The sequence below is a fragment of the Coffea eugenioides genome, chromosome 7 (genome assembly GCF_003713205.1).
Source record: "Coffea eugenioides isolate CCC68of chromosome 7, Ceug_1.0, whole genome shotgun sequence".
Classification (NCBI taxonomy): domain Eukaryota; kingdom Viridiplantae; phylum Streptophyta; class Magnoliopsida; order Gentianales; family Rubiaceae; genus Coffea; species Coffea eugenioides.
In genome coordinates this window covers 9,445,460-9,463,210 of record NC_040041.1, presented here as the reverse complement: position 1 = coordinate 9,463,210, position 17,751 = coordinate 9,445,460, and the positions used below count along the sequence as shown (strand labels likewise).

The following is a 17,751-nucleotide window of genomic DNA, read 5'->3' as shown; positions in this document are numbered from 1 at the left end:
TTTATCTCCTACATTCCCTTTTTTTCTTTGCTAGAAAGTTCAATGAGCAAGATTATCCAATACATTGGTTTTCAACAATAAATAACATCTTAATCATACTAGCTTCCGTAAGCTTGATCATAGAACAGAGACTTCTAGTAATTAAGAGTTACAAATGATGAAAGTAGCCAATCATTCTTGCAGTGTTGTGAAGAATCATCGAATGGCAATCGTGAATAAGAAGAAATCAACTGCTTTGTTTCTCATCAAGAAGTGTAGCAACTCCTCATAAGAGGAGGAATGAGCCCACCGCCAAAAAAAAAAAAAAAAAAAATAGAGACAGCATAGCCATGATGTATAGATTCCTTTTTTTCATCTGCAGGAGAAATCTTTTACCTGTATAATACACGTCAATTTCCTTATCCACATAGCATTTTTTTAATCCCAGACAAGAACTTTATGTGCCAAGACCAAGTTACAATAGTTAATGAAAACATCATTTGGACCTTTAGTTGGTAGAATTTCTTGTTACATTGCTCTTTGGACATCTCTTTAACATAGGTTAACAGCCCTGTATTCTCAGATCCTTCTAGTTAATTTAATATTAACATCATCCCAGAAGTCGTTCTTCTATGAGATCAAGCCAAATTTGCAATATTAAGTGTACCTATTCAATTCTTCAAATCCATAAATTGCATCAGCTTAGTTGTCCCATCTGTTTGGACATAGCCTTTCAGCACTGTTCTCAAGCCTCCTGCCCGGAGAAACTCAAGGTGTTGCTTCCACACCCAACAGACGTTCCAATCCCATTAGACAATCAGATTCTACAATGCACCAATAATGAAGCAGCAATACTCTCACTTCCATGAGGCTGTTTGTGAGGGATGAGAACCGAGTGAATTGACAGAGCCTTTTTAAATCTACTATCCTTCTCAATTTCGGCAGAACTGCATCTTGAGCAAACCCGTGCAATTTCCACACCCATGAATTATCAGAAGCCTAGATATAGCTACCTAGCATGCATTTTCCACCTCAAGAAAATGTAACCACATATACAACTCGGAAAAGGTCCGCCCGCCCAGGAATAGATATCTTGAAGCTGTTTAGGCTGTTTGCTAGGAATACCCAGTTTTCTCCACCTATACAACACATTTCATCCAGTCTGAGGCTATTGTAAAAAAAGTCCTTGAGTTTTGATATCCAGATATTCCTTTGGGATGAGCACAATGCGGCGCTTGATCATCTATTGTATCGTTTTGAGGTTTTACTTAAACTGGCAATCAGTGAAGAATAAGAGCCATAGTCAAGAATAAGCCCTTTCTCACTACGTAGTTTCTCATAATTGTCAGGGTTGCCATACTTGCAATGCCCATCCAATAGGATGTTAAAAGTAATGTCATCCGGAGCAACTCCTAGATTGAGCATTGCATGCAAGAGCATGTCAGCATTCTTCATCTGTCCCAGCTTGCACAAACCATTCATTAGCACATTGTAAATTATAATACCAGGTATATGTCCATCACTCTGCATCACTTTCAGCAACTTGAAACCTTTCTTAACATCTCCCTTCTTACAAAATCCATCCATGACCATAGTAAACGTAGCATCATCAGGCTTCAAACCAACATTTAACATTTCCCTCAACATAATTTCTGCATCATTGATAAGCCGTTCTCTACAAAGGCCAGAAATAAGAGCTGTATAGGCAATATCATCAAGCTGAATTGCTTCACTTACCATGACATTCCTAATTTCTAATGCTGCTTCCAAATCACCCCCTTTACATAATCCATCAATGAGACTCGTATATGTAACTTTATCCGGCTTCAAACCTTTTCGTGTCATCTCTTCAACAAGACCCCTCGCTTTGCCCACATCTCCAGTCTTGCACAGCCCATCAACAAGCGTGTTATAAGTGATTAAATCAGGTTGCACTCCATCACTTAACATTTTCTGATAACCTTCCATTGCCAATCCAATCCTTCCATTCTTGCAATAACCCTTTATCAATGTAGTGTAAGTAACATGATTCGGAATTAAACCTTTCCCACACATCTCACCAAACAACTCATTTGCACCATCTATCTCACTCTCCCTACACAATGTATTGATCAAAACACTATAAGTATAAACATCAGCCAATATTCCACTCTCCTCCATTACTCTCTTCAACCTGAGCCCCTCATTCAAACTACCCAACCTACAGTACCCATTAATCAAAGTATTAAAACTAACTAAACTAGGCTTCAGACCCCTTTTCCCAATTTCATCAAAAACCAACTGGGCTTCCCTTATTTCACCTATTTTACAAAATTTGTTCATCAAAATATTAAAACAGAACAAATCTGGTGGAAACCGAGCTTCCAAAATTTCCTTATAAAAGTCCCAAGCCAAAGCTGGAGACTTTAACTTCATAAAATGATTAAGAATTCTCAAACAAGCCTCAAAAGGGATATGAAGTTGATGCTTCTTAATCAATCTATAACACTGCATTGCATCGTCAAAAAGGCCTAATTTCAAGTAAGCAATGATCAAACTGTTAAGAATCACATAAAGATTGGATCTTTGGCTACCTTTGGTCTTGAGAATTGCTGAAAAAACTGAGAAAGCCGAATTTTTGCCTTTTCTTGAAACAATAGTGTTGACAAGGTTGTGAACATATGGGAGCATTTTGTGGCTGCAGAGGAAGTGGACCATCGTGCAATAGGAGAAAAGGGTGTGGCGATAGGGGGTGGGGTGTGAGGGAGAAGAGAGCCATGTGAAGAAAGAGTAGATGGAATCAGGGGAAATGGAATGAGGATTGGTGTTTATGAGGTTTATGATGTCCTGGGGTTTAAGAAAAGGGAGGAGGGTTTTGAGTGAGGTTTGAAGAGGTTTTTTTGGGGAGTTTATTATGGCTTCTGAGAGAGTTGTGAGAATTGGGTCTGATGAACCCTGAATTTGAGGTTGGCGGAGGGATTTTGGTGGCGCATACCAGGTGGTGGTGGTGGAGGTGGCGGCAGCGCTGGTGGAGAGATGGCGGAGGTGGGTTAGAGAGGATAAGGAGTGTTGGGGTGCTCCCGACATCTGCCGTAGTGTCACGTGCTCAAGGTCATTGAAAGCAAAGTTAACAATTCCAAATTCTGCGCCTTTAAAGACAATGAGGATAAAGGCGTGGTATACACAAGAAAGAAAACCAAAACTTTCTCCATGAATTTGTCCGGGAAGCGTGGGGTCTAACCTTTTTTGTGCTGTTTGTGCCGTTGAGAATGGGCGCGTGAAGGGGATCCTATTACTACTAGTTACTGGCCCTGAAAGCGTAACTAGTTTCACGCTTTTGTGGAATTTGTGAACTTGGTACTAAGCTGGATAAAGCGTCGTGTTATTGGCTGAGGATTTCTGAACAAAAATTACAAATTTACGTTAGAACCGTTTAAAACAAATCATTGTAGTAGCAAAGCCAGCCCAGAAGTACCTTACAAGTTGATGGAGCAAACTCCAGAAAAGCAAGAGATTTTACACTTTTTGTTTACTTCACAGTTTCACACTCCATTCAAAAAAATGATACCAATAGAGGAATTGAAAAACTTAAAAAAAAAAAAAAAAAAAAGGTCCACCTCAATCAGATCCATAACTAGCATACACTACTCGTACCACGCCTCAATGTACTGTTTCTGTTTTGAGCTTTTAATTCCAAGCCGACAACCAACTGAACATATCCAATCTCATCAATTTTGACTAGACATGGATGCCCCGTGTTCAGCAGCTAGAAGTTTTGACCTCCGTTACCAATTTTTCCGGCCACCATGACTATATGCAATTTTAAAACTCCGACCATCCACGACATCATCTTTCCTCGAGCCACATACCGCCCCATACTTCATCCAAAACCCTCTTGAATTTTTGCGTTTCTGCTTACTTTTTCCCTCACTTGTGCCACTTTCTGATAACGACACAACTCTGTTATTAGCGCGATGATCACTGCCAAGAAAACTTTTTAAATACTCGGCTCGACTCGACTCTGCCATATAGCGATCAAGTTCCTTCGATATCCTCTGGATTTCATAATCATCAAGAAGAGATATCTCGCTTTGTTTGCTACTAGCAGTAGAGAATGGACTAAGAGGAGCTGATGTTGGAGGTGAGAGACGATGTATAGGAGCTTCTTCAGACTCTTTCATGGCTTCAATCTTGTACCTTGATGGTTTAGGAGCTCTTTTAGGCATTGCAAGATCGTACTCGCGCACTGCTCGGCCTTCAGATCCTGATCCATGTTGATACCATGCACATGCTGCTGCCTTCACCAAAGCCAATTCATCAATGCTCCCTCTGCTACCCTTTCTTCTTTCCATCAAAGAAGCAACGCTATGGCGAAAGGGTTCTTCTGGAAATGGCCAGTTTTGCTTACTATTGGGGTCGGAATGGAATGAAACACAAAGCTCCACGCTATACTATTGGGAATGTGTTGGTTATGTGCTTCAACCATTCGAACAATAATGTCTCTTTCAGAAAATGAAAGTAACGTAGGTATGTCATATTGTCATGGAAGTAATGAAGGCCGTAGGATAATTCGTTACATGAATCGTAATAATAGAGTCGATATATGTCTAGTTGTGGAGCTGATGTCAGGCTTGAATGTCCATTTAATTCAATGTGTCGCTAGGGGTCCATTCCATTACAAGGACTTTTTAAATTTTGGTGAGAAATAGAATATTTAACCGGTTGAAACTGGAAACAAGAGAATTGGTCCCTTAATTTATAATTCCCAGTTGTGGCAATTTATTGTTTAGACGTATAAAAGACTTTATCTATTCACCAAAATAGATTGCATATGAAGTCCGGGTGACAGGGAAGATCTTCATCATGTTCATATTGCTAGAAAGAGTCAGCCAGGCTGGTCATCCCATTCCGCCTCTTTTTTTTTTTTTTTTTTTAAATTAAAGTTTGAATGGTTTCGATTTCGACCACCACCATGAATCAAGATATACTTTCAATCTACACAGCGATGTAAAAATTCATAATCTTGTATTCACGTCTCCTTATCAACTGAGTCAACTTGTATTCGTGTTCTGTTCAGCTTTTGCATATTTACTAGTAGAAGGAAAAACAAGGTTGCGTGCGTTCAGTTGATTTGTTCAAGCCAGATTTGTTGTTGAATACGTTACTTCTAAAAATCAAATGCTTTGAACTGTTTACACATGCCCTGCAGGTTTGAAATTTTACACTTAATTATGTACGTACATTGGTTGAAATATTATTGGTTGAGCCGGTTATCCGTGATGCTTTAATGAAACTTCAGAAGAACTTTAGACTTCGACACTTTTTCTCCAAAATTATGATGATACTTTTGGATCTTCCCTATGATAATCTGGTGGTGGTTGAATTCTGGCACGGCACGGCACGGCGGCGGCGGGGCATTTGTTTAAGCTTCCACCCGTTGCAATATTTGTGATTTGGATCTTCCACCCGTAGCAGTTTTATGACTGTTGTTTACTTGTTTTTGTGGTGCTTGGTCATGTCATCTAATCCAACCATACCATTGACGTATCTACTATTAGAAGAAGAAAAAGTATTGGATAATCACTTGATAACAAAAATTCTTTTCCCTTGGATTGCAGTAGTGTTGCTTGCAGTCCTTATACTAATACTATTATGACTAGATACTTTATCGGTACTTGCAACTATTCTGAATCAGCAATCAAGCACTTTTTCGTGTAATCCCACTATGCAAAAGTTGGCCGATAACAAATCGGAAAAGGTGGCATTAATTTGGTTGTTTCTCTTAATTAAATATGCCAACACTGAAGTAATAAATTTGTCCTTGATCTCTAGCTTTTTGAACTCTGTAGCTGCAAAAATATATCACCTATTAGCACCATCTGTAAAAGCATATTCATTACCATGTATGACTACAAGATATGCATTCTTTCATGTGTGTGCTCTCTCTTTTCTACTTGGAAGCTATTGTTTGTTATATTTTCTTTATCTTCTGCTTTCATGGGAAAAATGTTAAAATGAGCATAAGCTGGAGAGCTCTGGAATTTCAGTCACCATGTACTTCACATTCTGAGTAAAAATATCTGTACAGAATACCTATCGAAGCAAACCCTGTAAACCTTCAAAAGAATAGGAATCAAAACTACCAATTGCAATTGAGCTACAAAAGCAAAACTGCGGAAATCCAACAAAGAGAACTATACGCACGTTGTGCGTTCTTTTTAGCTGAACAGCTAGCACAATTCTGAGGACTTCAACTGCATGTTAAACTCTGCTGGAACATTCTTTGAATCTGCAGATGCCAGTGACTGAACTTACATCATGTACAAACAAATTTAACTTCTACGTTTTCTGGTGGCTGAAATTTCAACTTCTACATGCTTGATTTCGTCTTTCAACTCTTCCAAAGCAGCCTTTCTGGATTGCTTAACGCTTGCTGTTGAGTTATCATTTATCAAAGCGAGTAGATGCTTCAAGCACGAGAGGTACTCGGTTTTTACCTCAGGAGAACTAGACAAGGACGTCTCGGTGCCAAACTGCAAAGAAAAACCATACTGCCTTAAACAATTACTGCCAAACAGGGAGTGACAATCTCTTCATGTGAGGTCAAAAAAAAAAAAAGATGATCTCTTCAGCCATTGTCAGGATTAGACCTCATTCACATGCAACTAGGATCAGCAAGATGAGTCAAAAGGAGGTCAACAGGAAAGGCATGAGCTACAGTAGAAATGGTAAATTATATCATAAAAGGAAGAGCAAATGTAATGCAGAAAAGCTCTCCCCGCTAGTGACCCATGAATTTGGATTAAAGAAGGATTATAGGAGGATAAGGTTCTGGGTTTTGTACCCTAAAAGTGTATTGTGGTTTGATTGTTAATTTTTTTTTTTTTTAATTTAAACTGTCAAACCAGCTGGGGAGATGCATCGCTGAATCTTCGTATGCTCTGAGAAGATTGTGTTCCATGATGCATCATGTTGTCTGCTGAGTGGAGAATAACGTTGTAAGTTGCAAAAGAAGAAAAAGAAAAGCCATATGTGATAGGAGGAGACCGGGAAGCCGATTTCTTAGTATGACTTCAAAGTCATTTCAAACTTATAAAAGCTTCAATATTTTCTAATTTAGTAAAAATATAACAAAAATATTTGGTAAAAATATAACAAAAATATTGTAAATAATCCAATATCTGCAGCTGTATGACGATTTTTTATGTGTAAGGGAACACATCCAAACAACTAATTTCTGGAAAGGGAGAGCAAAATCAACCTGACAAGGATCTATAATCCATTTTGGACATACCTCCTTAAAAGTAGACATGCATTCGTGAAGAATTTTCTCAGCCTCAAAGACAGGACGATCTTCGTCCTGTTTCAGAAAATAGAACTTAAGAATGATTAAACTGCACTAAGAATTTTCAAAACCAGAACATAGTAGAGAATTTCAGGATTAAATCCTACAGAGATAATATGAAAAGAACATCCAGAAGATTGTGAAATTTCAGCTGGATATAAGCATAAAATTAATCTTTCTAAAAGTATATTGCCCATTATGGTCAAGCTGCTTTATAATGTATGCCCACTCAAGCTCCAATTGATCAGAGAGATGCAGTAGTGAATTGGTAAGGAAGATAGAGAAGATCAAAAACAAGGGCATCAAGTGCTATATATTTGCTTTCTGTTGGTCATTTTCTTAATAGCCTTCTCATTATGACAAAATTACCACAATAACCACCATAAGCAGTAACAAGAATTTGCACAAAACCGCCATAAGAAGCATGTTTTGCTACAATGAGGTCAAAGAAACGTCCATGGTACTACCAACGCAATTACAAACATTACCATATTCATAATAATTCAGACATCAGAAATGACTGGAAAAAAATGATGAATTGATAATATTTGATTATCAAATCTGATGAGAAAATGAAAAGGTATAACATCTGATCTGAGAAAATAAAAATAGTAATTCTTCCATCAATTCCATTTTATCAGAGCAGATTTGTTCCTGAGTATGTGAAGAAGTAACAGATGCTTAAGACTTGGACATCCAAAATATTTGTAACCTGAATTGGATGCTGTACTTCTAGTTCAGATTTGTTCCAATCTGATGGCCAGGTATCTCAGAGGAATCCTTTATTCTAATGACCTACCTTATTATATTTGAGAATATAAAATAATCTTATCAACCCACAGTATTTCATTTTACGAGATCCACACTTCATCTTATCTATCAAATTTATTCAATTTTTTATTAAAGGTAAAGTATCACACTTAATGTTTCACCAAAAGGTCATCAATTTCATTGATTTTTCAGGGAGCTGCAAACACTGACCATAGACTCCTGCAGTTCTAGCTTGGTGATCTCCAATGATGCAAGTGCATTAAGTGACTGCAACTGCAGCAAAATTCACCAGCAATTGTAGTTAGAATCACATAAAAGTCCCTTGATCCAGAACAGCAAGTATTGCAAAGCACATATCAGTATATTTCTGCAAACCAAACTTAGTGTATGAACTCATATAACGTTAGATAAAACATAATTGACTAAGCTTTTCCAAATCAAACCAAGTCAAACGCATTAAGAAAACAGAGGTCAGCTGATTGAACTGAAACCTCGTGTAACCTTCATGTTATACAATGAAATTTGTTAATTCAATTGAGTTAAAAATAAGTTTAGTAGATCTCGAGCAAATCTAAGTAAGTATTTCGAAGTAACTTGAGCAGAGCTTTCCCCAGTACCTACAGGGAAGCATTTTCCTCTTTTCTATTTAAGAAATTCAGCAATCTTGATAGACCTTATCCATCTCTTTTACCACCCGTTTAAGAGCTTTTCAATCTTAGATAAAGCATCTGCATTGAAGCGATGTGCAACTAAACTAAAGTGGTTTAAATTTCTTTTCATTGAAATTGGATAGATCTTCAAGATGTTTCTTTCCAGTCTTCTGAACCAATTGACCTGTCAATAATTCTAGCTGTAAATACCATTAGAGGTATAACCATCACAAAAGGAAATAGAAAAAAGATGTCTGCTTAAAGAACATACATCAATGAAAAGCAGAATCAATAGCAAAAAGAAAATGTCAAACTTGTCCGTATGAAAATATGAGAGAAGAATACTACATGAAAATGATTGTGACAATCAAAGTTCCTTGAACCAAAAGAATGAGATAAAGAAAATGATAAGCATCAAGAGAGCCCCAAAACTGATGAATGTTTGAGAAGGTTACAATATTCCACCCAAGATTTTTTTTTTTTTATTTGCACACAAGAAAACCTGCAAACAATAAGGAAACTCACAAGTATTAACATTGCTGAATGCTCATTTTTGGCAATGTTTCGGACCACTCCACGGGGCTGCTGGTTTCTATTCTGCTTTCTTAATTGAACCAGAACTTTTCGAGCTACCCTATTATTCACAGATCAAAGATGGGAAAGGAGAGGATCAAAAGAGTGAAATGTTCCATAAAATGTATTCCACTATCAAACACACGAGATTTACAAGAAAGATTACCACCAAATAAGAAAACTTGCCTAATACTGCTTCTGTCCAAGATCATAATGATCTAAGAAGCTATACCACTTTTCTGAGTTAAATAGTTAAAGATCCACTGAACCATCTCACAATTTCTTTTAGTGTATACATGTAGTCTGTAGAAATAAGTTCTGTTCATATGATCCTCAACATTTATACTTCCTCATTTCAATTAATTGTTTACCAAAAAAACATTCAACATTAAACCTGGTCCTTTTATATATTGCACAATCTTTTTCTAGCTTAAGCAGAGACACTAGGAGAATACTAAACTTACAATCCCTAATTTAGTGCTTCAAACTTTCCTCAAAATGAACATTGATGTTCTTCCAAAAAAAGTTTGATGTTACTGTATTAAGACTCCCAATAGAATGTCAAAACATCAAAAACATATCAATAATTATATCGCCTTGAGGGCAGCTACAGTTAACTTGCTCATCCATGATTACTAGGCCACTAAGACGAGCCTAAAACTCATGGATTAAGAACTTCTTATGGGCCACACTGGACAATATTTGAATATCTTGAAAATGAGAAAGAACCAAAACCAAAATAGCATAAAGAATTAAACTGAGTTGACACTCTCATCTCAGCATCATTGAAGAGCCAATTAACATATATCAAAAGCTATACTGCTAAAGCACACAGCCCCCAATGAAAATTTAGTTTCTACAATCCAAAGAGAACATTAAATGTGTGAAGTAAACAAGATCAAGATATATTGAACAGACCTTATTGAATTACTTAAAAGGCCTTTTGCCCTCTCCAGCTCTTCCACTGCTTGAGGAACATTTTTCTTCCTTAGCTGGTTAGACTTGAGCGTTTTCACCCTAGCAATGTAGAGCATATTTGCAGCAGTCTGCATGTGAACCAAATTAATCATCTTAGTTGAGATCATGTTTCTTGTTCTTTCTTCTTTTTCTTTCAACTGGGATAAGTTAGGCAGTAGCAACTATGTTCCCACCCAACTTTGTTGATTCATAAAATAGTTGCCAAAGTTAACCAATCAATCAGGCTTCATGAGGTAATTAAAGGAATAAGTTCGTTGTTATAGGAAATTCCAATGTTTCCAGCCTTCAAGATAAGCAGACTTTTCAATTAGAAAGAACCGCTAAAAATTGACAACTACAGGGGTGGACAATGTCAGTGTTTTTTGTTGACACAAACCTCAATATGGTCTTCAGGAAGTAAGGTTTTTCTGGCATCAAGACATCTGCCATGTAAATTGATGCATTAAACATTTTTGCAAATGGAATTAGTAAACTTGACAAACTTCTGTCTTTGATATATGAAATTCACCTTTCTAAGAGCTCTTCTGCTTCCTTTAAGTTTACAACTGATTGAAGAGTCAGGGCAAGGCGTTCTGCAGCAATTACAGTATCCAAGGAAGCCCAACCCTAAGAAATAGGCTACTTGTTATGCATGTATCGTGTACATGATGACCAGAAAAAAATGGAATACATAAGTACAGAAAAAAGGTAGCAGCAATAAGACATATCAAGAAAAACGAGTGTAGTGCATACAACCAAGATCAGATCAAAGCCAAAATACAATAGTAACACGAAGATTGTGAAGGCAGCTAAACATCAGCAGCTGCAATTGGTATGACATCTGATGGAAAGAGCACATAACACAATGAAGCATTGTTGGGGTTCAGTCACAGAAAATGAGAAAACGTTTCTTCCCATTGGACAATTTCAATGTGTCCATATCTTGATAAGAATAACTTGTTTGAAGCAAAGGGACAATATACAGCGAGAGACTTACTGTAACATGAAGAAATTCAAGTTCTTGAAAAGAAGAAGAAAAAGTGAAAGTGTGCAGGGAGTTGCGAAAAGAAGCTATCTGAGCTGTCCACGTTGATACTGTGGGCACTGTTGGCACAAAAAATCGGCTTATGAAGGAGACTTCAACCATCAGCCACGCTACTACCCTATTTTGTGATTGCATTTCAATTCAGCTGATTTGAAACACCAAGGTTGTTGATTTTCTATATGCATCCTCAATTTTGTATTCATTCATGAAGAGATATAATCCAGAAGGCTATTTATGACCATCCCGTCCCATCGTGAATACCATTCAGCAACTGGGAAAAGCTATAGAAAATCCCAGCCATTTGTAAAAACAACTATTCAGCGGGTATCATTTCCACTTCACTAGAAAAGCTAAAGTATAACCAAACAACACCAAATGAGACAGATTCTTGACTAGAGTTTGAATAAGTAGTAAAGACAGAAAAAGGAACATGCAATACCTTTGATACTTCCATCATGTGTAAGATCTTTCTCCGTATATTCTCAGCTTCTGCAATTTGGTTGGACATTATGTAGATCTACAAACCCAAAAAAAAAAAAATCTTATTGAAGAGCTTTCAATGATTCCGCATGAGATAATCAGGATACAGGATCCTGTTACATCCACAAAGCAACTGAATATATGCACAACATAAAAGAAGGAAAATGAAGGACTGAATACAATTATGCACGTAAAGTAGATGAGCATCTTTGAAGAACTGAACATGGTTTAGGCAGAGGCAAGCAAATGGTTGAGGTAACAAGCTAAAGCAAAATCTTAGGATAATTATGTTTATCTGTTCTGTCTGCTTACGTCATTGTCTTCACAATCAACAGCCTAATCAAGAGCTTAAGAATAAACTGAACAATTTTCAAAAACAGAATATATTTACTGAAACTCCTTGAAAGACCTTCTATCTAGATTTAAGATATTTATAAAATTAAAAAAAAAAAAAGAGCAGGTAGCTGACACCATAGGAACAATAATAGACGCAAAATCAGGGTTGCATCCTCCATGACAATGAATTTAGAGAACCTTCCTCAACTAGATGGTACAGAAATACAACCTGAGCAAGATATTGCAGCCTCCTGAGACATGTAAATGATTCCCCTAGCCCAGCTTCCTACATTTTATGTACAAAGCCAATGAGGAAAAGAGAAGAGAAGAAATCATTGACAGCAAACAACCAGCAATTGCAACAGATTAATGGACCTCAAGTATTCGAACAGAATCTCGAACCAAAGCCTCAGCATCCTTCTCTTTTCCTTCAAGAAACATTACCTGGAAGTCAGGTTACATGTATAAGACAAAGAACAGTGAAAGAACCATTATACATAACAAAAAGACCTTAATCTAGCTGTCCTAACAGAAAAAAGTTTAATCCCATTAATGCATACAAGAGAATTCACCCAACTGGAAGCATCTGAGAAGGAAAATTATGTTCGCCTCTCATATTACTTAATCCTGACCTTCCCAATGTGAATCTAAAATTCATGCAAGGGCTCAATTTCTGAAGACTTTGAAATGCTTTTCACTAGTGGCCACATAATAGAATCAATAGAATAAATAGAGCGCTCTCATCCTTTATACTTGTTAGAACAAAAAAGGAAAACATAGTAAAAACACCAGATGAATTATTGCAACTGCTTAACCACTAAAACAATAATTAAGTAGCGTCACAACTGTATCTGTTACTCAAGATCTAATAATAAGGCTGAATCAATCGCCTCTAAAAATCATGAGGCATATTAACACTTAAAAGAGTATAACCAAATAAAGCTTTTGAAAAATTTACCAAAGGCAAAAAGTACCATTTTTTCCTGAGAATTTACTGGTCCCTAAGTCTAATGGAGGATCACCAAATAAAACCTATTAATTTGGCAAATAACAGAAATGAAATCTGAACAAACTGAGAATCAAATTAAGGAACTTCAAGAGTAAAAAACTTCAGCCAATAGCAGTAGCCAAGCATTGCTGCCAAAGTAATCTATTCAAGTATGAGGGACAATATTAGATATCTAAATGTTGAACTGATCTGCAATCTGAAGTTGTGGGCAAAAAGTAATCATAAATAAACAACAACTCCTAGGAAAGTATATGCCAGGACTGGCCATACTTAACTTAATGGCCTTTAGGCATCTAATGATCATAGCTTTTCATTATTGTGCCAATCATAACCCAGGCGCCAATTAGAGCCTAAATGTATCTTTCATATCAGATCATTCCTTAGACCTAATTTTTGCAACTGAACAATGTTAAGGTTAAGAACATAAGCTACCAGAATGCAGCAAGTATGGGAAGATTTAACAGTAAGGCAGAAAATTAAGGCATTACAGTTCCAAGATGATACATTGTATCAGCATGGTCTGGGTGGCCCTCTCCCAAAACACGCCTCTTTATCTAGATAAGAAATCCAGGAAATAAGACTAGATGTCAGTAATTTTATTTATCAGAGTAAAGGAGAGAAACCAGTTCAATGATTATAGCATACCTTTAGAGCACGCTGCCAAAGGAATTGTGAAAGAGAAAGGCAGAAAACAGTATTAGTAATTATTACACATGATGTATACCACTTCTTCTTAAGCACAAAAATGAAATATATATTCTTGAATAATTCAAATCACTCGAAAGGAGAGAATCAAAGTCTATAAGGTAACATGTCGGATGCAGAAACTCAAAATGCATGACTTTCTATGTTTTGACTGCAAAAGCGATATAGTTATGGGCAAATTTGCAAAGGCGAAGTGCACAGGACCAGAAGTATCTCACTTTGGTATTTCCATTGTATCCCTTGAACTTAATCAACAATCTCATAGAATTGATAACAGCTCCATGATTCCTTGCCAGAAACACTGACATCCAATTTTCCAGGAATAATTACAAATTCAGTTTCAGGCCTTTCTGTTAAAAATTTGTGCTTCCAAATCTGGGCTGTAGTACAAAAATTTTGGTCCTTTTGAGCCAAAATCGGCTAATTTGTGGATGTTATGCTTTATAGAGAATAGCCAAGCATACAATTGGTTTTTGCACTAAACTCTTATATTCGGATTAAAAGGGAAACAAATATGCCAGGCCCAGTCACTATGCCATATTAAAGCTTAAAGTTCATTTGAACCAGGGGCTATGCCAGATTGAATTACACAACTAGACGCTGGTCCTTAACAAGAACAGAATTAGACTGATGGAGAAATGGAATCCTGAAGGAGAAAACAAAGAAGCAGTGAAGACATGCCGGAAAGTTACGGTGCTTTGTTCATGCAGTTACCTCATAGCAAGCACGAGCTTTTTCCAATTTCCGCTGGACTAGGTAGAATTGGCCAAGGTTGTGAAGGGCAGCCCCAACTCTATAATAAAGCCCGTGCAAATGTATAACAGTTATATAGTGGTTAGACATGTACAGTGAAGCGTCAAATGAGTTACTCAACTAGTAGCCCAGTAAATCACATAAAACCATGCTACTTCTCTTTAAGGAATGAGCATGAATGTAAATGTCACTAAATGCATGCAATAGGCAGGCAGTTAAATAGCTTAATCACAGAAGTTATAGCAATTTAAACTTGTTTATGCTTCATTAGTCATCCATGCATTGGACACAAATAGGTATATTACTAAACAAAGAAAATCTTGGTGAAGTTCAAAGTATAGTTAACCAAGAAAGGACAAACAAATGCAGTTTTGTACATAGTAGTAACTCAGTGAACAAAAAAGAGAATTTCCTACCTTATGTCATCAGGTCCAAATGACTCCTCAAGTATACTGATAGCTTCCAAATATAAAGGTTCAGCTTTATTAAGTTCCTTCTTAACTCTATATAATTCTGCCTGCAACATTATCAGAGTTGCAATAACATGAAAATTCAATTTTTTCTAAAGTAGAAAAATAAAGAGAAAGATATCTATTGATATTTGTTAACCATATTTAATACTGGGAGTGTGCATTAAAATAATGTAAACACAAAATTAGCATTTGGACCAAAGCAACATTTCAAAGTATGATTTTAGATCTTTATCTGCAAAACAAGGCATCAGAATTTGCCAAATATTGCACTCTCATACATCTTGGAGAGAAGCCATATCCAGGTATCACTACATTCAATTCAATAGTAATACTTATTCCTACCCAAACTTCAAGAGAAAAATCTATGTAATTGTTCAAACATCAAGAGAAAAACAATGTACATAATTGTTCATAAGTTGTGAATGACAACATAATGAACGCCCATGACCAATTTAGATGAATTGAAGCCGTTAAGACTGAAGTTTGCCAATCTGACGGCACCTCCAATTACGTATTGTCCACGGAATTGTTTTTCTAGTCAAAACAATAAATCAAGCAGACATTTATATGGAGAGTCCTAAGAATTATATTTGAAATTTCTCCATCTACAACCTACCAAGTTGTTGCATGCCGATGCAACATGTGGGTCTCTCTTGCCAAACCCCTCTTTAGCTTCTTGTAATGCAGAAAGAAACAACTTTTCGGCTTCATCCAGTTTTCCCTTGGATACAGTAAAATAACAAAGATAAGTCCCTAATCACGACGCGCACACTCAGAGAAAGATAAATCTCTGGGAAAAGAGTCAGAACATTGCTTACCTGCAAAAAGAAGTCCCTTGCATTATCTGTAAAAACTCTCCATTTAGAAGTATGTATGTTAGACACCACAGAACCGTCCTCAACTCGGTGCAAATCAGCTATCTCGGGACCGCTTGTATTTTCAGAACTTAACTGAATTGAAGAATCATCTGCCAAGGCTGGGGTTCCATTGATCCCAAGAAATATTGCTGAGAAGAAGGGTACAAGGAGAGAAAAGAAAACTCATGAGCAGGAGATTTTCTAAATAGAATCCGATGTTTCTGAACATTATTTATAAATATTCAGTACCATTTGTTATCTAGGTACACTCAAAAGTGGCTAAATGTGTGCTTTGAACCAAGAAACGTTCAAAGTTAGATAGAATGGAAGAGAATTCCAAACATTGCATTTCTCGGTTATTGTGAAGTGTCAACTATTACTATGTAGTGCACAAGATATCTAAAATCTCATAATATGCATTTTCCCTCGTGCAGAAACATGATATAGTGACTATAACAACCCTCATTTTCAAATGCTGCCATAAAAGAATGATACTACCAGCTTGACCAGACAGAAGAATCCATTGAAAGGTTTCCTTATGCTGCCCACTCTTGCCATAATCTCCAAAACCATTTTCAGCAAAATATTTTCGCCTTCCTGGAAACAAAAGGAATCACCTTCTTCAATGAGGAAGCACTAAAACATATATCATCAACTAAATTTATCTAATTTTCAGCTACCAAGTATATTACAACTCCATAAATTTTATCCCGCCAAGAGACTATTACTGATTTTGCTGTGGCAATGAGATCATCTATAACCCTTTATTCAGTTAATGGTTAAAAATGACAACTTTATCATCTGACCAAATAGAATTCTCACGTTGGAATATATGAAAGCTCAACTTAAAAATCAAGAAATCACATAATAGTTTCATTCAAATTCGAGCAATGCAGTTTCATAAATCACCTGGAACCGGCAAATAATTCGTGGGCTTTCTTGAAAATGGAAAGGTAGAGCGAGCATAAGGAGAATTCCGGAGCTTTCTCAGCAAATTAACTGCTGCTTGGCCGAAGGAAGACATCGTCTGGTTAATAGAAAACTAAAGTTTTGGGTATAATTAGAGAAACCTCTGCAGATAGATTATTTGGTCAATTTTTGGTTTTTCCAGATAAAGATTTTGAAGTTTATGTCGTTTATTGATCAAATTCTTAAACCCTTCACAGCCGAAATAGAGGGATTTTGCATTTTCACTTTGTCAGCGCTGCCATCAGCAGAGGTGACATGCTAAACCGGAATACTGTTTCTGGTTCAACCGGGAAGATTAACTCGGGTTGCTAAATGACAAATCAGTTGCAGGTATTTTCTATGGGGTTTAAACCAATTTAAAATTTTGTTGAGCTTAACTTGGTTATTATTCAAAAAAAAAAAAAAAAAAACTTGGTTATTATTCACAAGTCACAATCGGATAAACTTTTATTGAATCTAAGTCGAGCATCTATTTATATATAAAATATAGATTTTAGCTTACAGAATTAAATTATTAATGCAATTTAAAATCTTTGGTAACACCAAATATTGTTGACATGTACTAGTTTGATTAGATAACAAAATCGATCTTAATATAACTCTCTCATTTATTGAGCACAAATTGGGCAAAATCTTGAGTTCAAATTGGGTAATGAATAATTCGACTTGTCTTTCAATCCTAGTAGGTAGGCTTCTATGTCATATTGCTTGCAATTTGACAACTAGGCAGTTTCACCGGCTTTGCTTCTAGGCAACTTAGTAGAGAACGCATTGATGTTAGTCACCGGCTTGTTCAATTGTTCTTCACACAATTGTTGTATTGTTGAGCATCATTTTTCACGCCTTTATTCTCTTGATGGCCTCATCTTT

The 17,751-nt window shown here is 36.5% G+C and overlaps 3 protein-coding genes across 3 annotated transcripts; all 3 read right to left on the bottom strand.

Moving 5' to 3' along the window:
- Nucleotides 1-463: 463 nt before the first annotated feature.
- Nucleotides 464-3,045, bottom strand: LOC113776819 (putative pentatricopeptide repeat-containing protein At1g09680). Its single transcript, XM_027321876.1, has one exon. The coding sequence runs from the start codon at nt 3,043-3,045 to the stop codon at nt 1,219-1,221; it is 1,827 nt and encodes a 608-aa protein (XP_027177677.1). The 3' UTR covers nt 464-1,218.
- A 351-nt stretch (nt 3,046-3,396) lies between these two features.
- On the bottom strand, nt 3,397-4,656 carry LOC113778556. Its single transcript, XM_027323998.1, has one exon. The coding sequence runs from the start codon at nt 4,308-4,310 to the stop codon at nt 3,744-3,746; it is 567 nt and encodes a 188-aa protein (XP_027179799.1). The 5' UTR covers nt 4,311-4,656; the 3' UTR covers nt 3,397-3,743.
- A 1,309-nt stretch (nt 4,657-5,965) lies between these two features.
- LOC113778157 (kinesin light chain 3) lies at nt 5,966-17,059 on the bottom strand. The gene is made up of 18 exons (XM_027323454.1): nt 16,822-17,059; nt 16,411-16,509; nt 15,874-16,061; nt 15,672-15,776; nt 14,999-15,099; nt 14,544-14,622; nt 13,770-13,781; nt 13,613-13,678; nt 12,491-12,559; nt 12,345-12,401; nt 11,739-11,816; nt 10,784-10,881; nt 10,652-10,697; nt 10,216-10,343; nt 9,250-9,358; nt 8,285-8,347; nt 7,253-7,318; nt 5,966-6,491 (listed from the first exon to the last, which is right to left on the bottom strand). Exons 1-18 carry the CDS (start codon nt 16,934-16,936, stop codon nt 6,291-6,293), a joined length of 1,680 nt encoding a protein of 559 aa, XP_027179255.1. The 5' UTR covers nt 16,937-17,059; the 3' UTR covers nt 5,966-6,290.
- Nucleotides 17,060-17,751: the final 692 nt, after the last annotated feature.